Source organism: Chlamydomonas reinhardtii, chromosome 5, assembly GCF_000002595.2.
Source record: "Chlamydomonas reinhardtii strain CC-503 cw92 mt+ chromosome 5, whole genome shotgun sequence".
NCBI classification, from domain to species: Eukaryota; Viridiplantae; Chlorophyta; class Chlorophyceae; order Chlamydomonadales; family Chlamydomonadaceae; genus Chlamydomonas; species Chlamydomonas reinhardtii.
The window spans coordinates 3,267,548-3,272,766 of NC_057008.1; the positions used below are offsets into that span (position 1 = coordinate 3,267,548).

At 61.7% G+C, this 5,219-nt stretch overlaps 2 protein-coding genes across 3 annotated transcripts in view; both read left to right on the forward strand.

Annotated features, from left to right (window-relative positions):
* The window catches only part of CHLRE_05g240225v5 (uncharacterized protein), a 13,032-nt gene extending 9,866 nt beyond the window's left edge, over positions 1-3,166 (forward strand). For both annotated transcript variants that reach the window (XM_043062362.1, XM_043062363.1), the window contains exons 19-23: positions 1-13; positions 482-570; positions 1,724-1,923; positions 2,861-3,034; positions 3,131-3,166. The exon at positions 1-13 is cut by the window's left edge and continues 136 nt beyond it. In XM_043062362.1, coding sequence (XP_042924925.1) covers positions 1-13; positions 482-570; positions 1,724-1,923; positions 2,861-3,021 — 463 coding nt within the window. In that variant the 3' untranslated portion in view covers positions 3,022-3,034; positions 3,131-3,166. The remainder of the gene's footprint in view (positions 14-481; positions 571-1,723; positions 1,924-2,860; positions 3,035-3,130) is intronic.
* Positions 3,167-3,644: 478 nt separating this feature from the next.
* The window catches only part of CHLRE_05g240251v5 (uncharacterized protein), a 5,812-nt gene continuing 4,237 nt past the window's right edge, over positions 3,645-5,219 (forward strand). The window contains exons 1-2 of the mRNA XM_043062364.1: positions 3,645-4,990; positions 5,090-5,179. Of these exons, the coding sequence (XP_042924927.1) occupies positions 3,850-4,990; positions 5,090-5,179 (1,231 nt within the window). The 5' untranslated portion in view covers positions 3,645-3,849. The remainder of the gene's footprint in view (positions 4,991-5,089; positions 5,180-5,219) is intronic.

The window sequence follows — 5,219 nt, forward strand, 5'->3', positions numbered from 1 at the left end:
GTGCCAGCTGCAGGTGTGTACGTATAATATGTAGCTGGCCGCCGGGCCTGGTGTCGTTTCTACAGCAGGGACAGGATTGCACGTACGTATGCTGTAAGGAACCTAGTTCCAAAACGGCATGCTCGTTACATATGCCGTGCCCACCACCCAGCTTGTAACCATACACTACAACGACGTAGCTAGCTGGAGGGCCGGCTGGCGGTGGGCCGGCAGGGAGGGAGGGTGGGGGAGCGAGAGGGAGGGAGGGTGGGCGGGGGAGAGGGGCGGTTCTGATGGTCGTAGTTGATGATGCGCATATGTGCGTGACTGATAAGAATGGGAGCGGCGGTCTTGTGTACGCAGATGCCTCCACTGCTGCTGCAACTACTACCGCCGCCTCCCTTACTGCTACTGCCGCCTCCTTAACTGCTACTGCCGCTTCCCTCACTGCTACTGCCGCCTCCCGCAATCGCTCACCACTGCAACATGTATGTGTGCACAGACTCCTTGCAACTCCCCAGACGGCACACTCCTGGACGGCACTTCCTTTTCGCAATGCAGCAGCCGTGTCAATGCGGATCTGTGCGGCAGGTGCGTGTGTGCGTGCGTGGGTGTTGCAAAGATGGCACAGAGAAGTGTAGGAATGTAACCTCTGGCAGGGGGGATTAGGTCATTCATTCCAAGCCCAACAGACAGGCGCAACGGGGTTTGTGCTAGGTTTCAATCGGTCGGGGCGGGTGTGTTGCGATGGTAATACTAAGGGGGGTTTCACACGTGACATGCGAAGCCGGCTTCGACCCCGAAACCGGGTCGAAGCCGACCTCGGAACCGACCCCGAAACCGACTCGCCAAGCCGGCCCCCCCACCCCAATTTCGCGAAGCCGGCTTCCACATTTCAATACCGGTTTCGAGGATTTCCATCATTCCATTGATATATATTATCATATGGCTATGCATAGACACTTCACAGCCCCAAAGCAGACCCGCGCGCCGCGAATGCCAAAGAATAGGTGGCACAATCTCCGCTGAATTTCGCGAATCCACGACACAAAGTTCATTTTGCGCTATAAATGGACGTTTGGTGTCAACTCCTCGCTCAGTACCTCTGTCTCGCGTGTGCATTGCTGTGGATGGCATGCGCCGGACCGTGCAAACGGCCTGTGGAGGCCGACTGTGAGCATTTTAGCTGCTATGGTTATAAGTTTTGTCCGATAGAGCGGCAGGATGATAAAAAGCTGCTCAGCGAGGTGCAATGCAGGGTTTCCTGCATGAAAAGGCAGCGTTTCGACCACAGACTAATACACGCTTTGTTTCCCAATGTATACACAACTCATTGTATGTTCTGGGGCAATAAGGATGCGGGCAGCGTGAGCATCTTGATGGCTTTGGCCCGTCCGCGCACATAAGTACGCGTCTCCATTGTATAAAGGTTAAGTTCTATATAAGAAAGTTAAGTAATAAGCAAGAGAGACGAAGCGAGGCTGAAACACAGTTGGTTTCGTACTGTGCCATCCGCACTGCGTGTGAATCGGCTTCGCCCGTTAGCCGGCTTCGGCCCCAAGCTGGCTTCCCACGTGTGAAAGCCCCCTAAGGATGGGCCGTGTGCCAATGCCTGTCTCAGCCCGCGCGCTCAGACATGCGAGCATGGTGCAAGTGCTGGCGAACAGTCAACCCTCTCTTAACTTACGCCTCGACCGTTCTGCGTGCCGTCCTGCTGTTATGTCACGCACCCGCCAATCAACAGTGGGGCCCTGGCGGACTCACCACCGCCGCCACCGCGGCAGAAGCCGCCACCGCCGCCCTCGCCCCCTCCGCGGCCCCCTCCTCCCTCGCCGGCGCCGCCGCGGACCCGGCCGCCGCCACTGCCCGCATCAACCCCCTCACCTTCGCCGTCTCCCTCGCCGTCGCCGTCTCCCTCGCCCGCACCACGACCCGACGCATCGGGTAAGTGTGATGCACGCAATCAAGCCGGATCCCGCTTTGCGCGAATAGCACAGTCTATCTACAACACACATGCATGCATTCACGCCACGGCCAGGTAGGGACGACGGCCACGCTCCACCACCGCACGCGCGCCAGCTGCTGCTGATGTGTAACTACTGGTCAAGCCACACCAGCGGGTTAGGCAGCCTATTATTGACGAGTGTTGCGGAACTAATGCGTACGTAGACCAGAGCGGAAGGCGGAGTGGGCTTGCAGGCGGCACGAGAGTAGGCAGTCAGTAGCGCAAGTTGCGAATTCACATGTTACCTACCTCGGTACCGACGGTAAACGCTGTGGACGGTCGTGCCCATGGCTGGCTGACGGAAGGTGGCTGCTGTATTGGGATGGCTGGGCTGGACGACGCCGGCCGGGCTGGCGTTGGGACTACCAGAAAGGATGCGCCCGAAACCAACCTGGAGAACACCAGCGCCACCGGTGCCCAGCACGACATGTAAGGGAGGGAGGGAGGGACAGGAGGCGTGATGCACTGCAGCGTAGAAGCTATGGCGCTAGGCGCGAGGCAAGCAACGTCAACCCCAAAGCAACCGCGAGGACATGGTGCGCCAGCCGGGCTGCAGGCTGTGGCTGTTATGGCTGTGCGCTGCACGGGGTGACTAAACGAAGAACACTAAGTACGGGGACGTGATGGATGCGGTTAAATAAATGAGCAAAGGCGCCGGGCGGCCGAGGAAGTAACGACAGCGCGATCGCTGCATGGCTCATCCCGGTCGCACTGCGGCCGGCATGGGCGCGTGCGGTGCATGCCGTGCGACACCAGGAAGCCACAAGCAGCCTAGGCAGCCAGGCACGTTGCGCCTCAACTCGCACATGTTAATGGTCTTCCGTACATACGTGTGTAACCCGCCGTACCAGCTAACGTGTACGTGTGCGCTTACAGGCCCCACCAGCGCCAACCCGTCCCCGTCGCCCGCGGCTGGCCCGAAGAGCCGCCCCAAGCTCAAGCGTTCCCCCAAGCCCAGGGCGTCCCCCAAGCCCAAGGCCTCCCCCAAGCCCAAGCCCTCCCCCAAGCCCAAGGCCCCTTCCCCACCGACCAGCTAACGGGATCATCATGGTGTGTAGGATTGCGCATTGTTGAAGCTGCCTTTTCAAGTAATGGATGGACCGATTGGTCCGTGCCTGCCTGCCTGCCTGCCTGCCTGCCTGCAAGGTACTCTGAGGATGGATTGAATGACCTCGGCTAGATCGCGTGCTGCTAGGGACGGGGGCGGGAGGGGCTCGCGGCGGCAGCGCGGCCGTGGGCACAGCCGCCGGCGGGCCGGCCGCGGCGGCGCGGCTGGAGGTCGTGGCGGGGGCGAGGGCAGCAGCGAGGAGGTTGACGAGGAGGGGGCGGACGAGTTAGTGGGTGGGGTGGCCACGGACCCCTTCGCCCGGCCCGGCCCGGATCCCGGCCGGGATCATGACCATTGATGTGAGCGCGCGAGTATCCCATCTCTGGTACGCCTGGCAGGGAAGTTGTTACATAGTGATTGCAAAGATTAAAATCGTATAATGCGTAGAGGCTCTGCGATCAAACAGCCATCAAACTGTGGAGGTATGGCGCGCGCCCCACTCGCAATTTACCAGCGGGTGGGGCGGCCAATAGGCCCGCTTCTTAGGTGAATGGGGCGGTCCCACGCAAATCGTAATTATATCGAAAGTTGCAAATCCACATGCAGATAGCTCAAAATGCATAAGGTTCTCGCCCGGAAGCCGCGAGAGAAGTTCCCCACGCTCCCGGCCCACCATCGCCCCCCATCGGACCCCTGCATGACAGCGCCAGCAGGCCCTTTAGTCTGCACGCCTTACCTCTAAACGCTGATCACACGTTATCGCATCCTAAACATTACCCGGGATACTACACCGACTCTCCCGACTAAATGTGTCGTCATGTCTTTCCGCTCAGCCGGGAGTGTCGCTAAGAACAAGAAGTTTTACAAGGGTTTGCTACCTTCCAAGGACGAAAAAGCGCAGCGTAGCAGTAACCCGCAGAGCCGGCGCGGCGGTGCTCAACCTCAGCCGCATTCACGGAAGCGGGCCGCAGACGGGCGCTTCGCAGCAGAGCAGCACCAGCACCAGCAGCTAGAGGACCTCGAGGGTTACGTCGAGGAGACTGTCGAGGGTGCTGCCGGGGACCCGGGTGCTGCCGGGGACTCGGGAGCAGCGCTCAGGGACCACACGCGACAGACACGCAGAGACGCAAAACAGTCCCTCGCCCAAAGCCCACAGCTCACGTCGGCTTACCTGCGGGACTACGCGGATGCTAGTGCTGCTCGTCAGCTGTTGCTGCAGTGCCAAGCAGCAGCAATCACCGGCCTTGTGGAGGCGCGGGGCAGTGAGTGCCCCGAATGCTGCGAGCCTTGCAACCTGACGCACAAGGTGCCGGTGGTGGTCGTCACTTGGGAGCAGCCGGTCATCGTGGCCGTGCCGGTGCTATGGTGCAAGCGCTGCTGCAAGTTCGTCAGCATGCAGCCCACCGTTGTGGATTGCCTGCCGGACACGCCAACATCGTGGGACCTGACCAAACGGGCGGAGGGGCAGATGGTGTTGTGGTGGCAAGCCACAACACTCCAGCAGTTCTCCCGCCTATGCTACTCAAGTCGGCATCAGAGCGCAGACGCATTTGCAGCTGCCATGTTGGAGGTATGGCGGTTGAACAGCGTCTGGCCTCTCAGCGACTCAGCGGCAGCGGCAGCTCCGAAGCTGGGCAGGGACAAGCTACGGAAGCGCATGCGCTACGCGCTCAACGCCTACTACCACCTGGATGGCGTAGTACGTGACTATCCGGAGGGCTTGGAGGGCTGGCCCGCCGCTGGCGCAGCCAACGCATGCCCGTGCTGTGGTGATAGCGCACACGCTGCAGCATGCGACCGGGGGCTGGGGGCGGCGGCGGCTGCGGCGGCAGCCGCTGTGCCAATGACTGCTGCCGCCCCTGCTGCAGCGGTGGCGGAGCCAGCTGCGGCACCAGCAGCCGCTGCAGACGTGGTTGCAGCTGGCGCGGAGCAAGGCGGAGACACCGGCAGGGAGGGAGGTGGGCGTGATGGCGGCGCGGGTCCACTGCAGGGCAGGGGGCCAGGGGCGGCGGCGGCTGCGGCCGCTGTGCCAATGACTGCTGCCGCCCCTGCCGCAGTGGTGGCGGAGCCAGCTGCGGCACCAGCAGCCACTGCAGACGTGGTTGCAGCTGGCGCGGAGCAAGGCGGAGACACCAGCAGGGAGGGAGGCGGGCGTGACGGCGGCGACGGTCCACTGCAGGCAGGGGG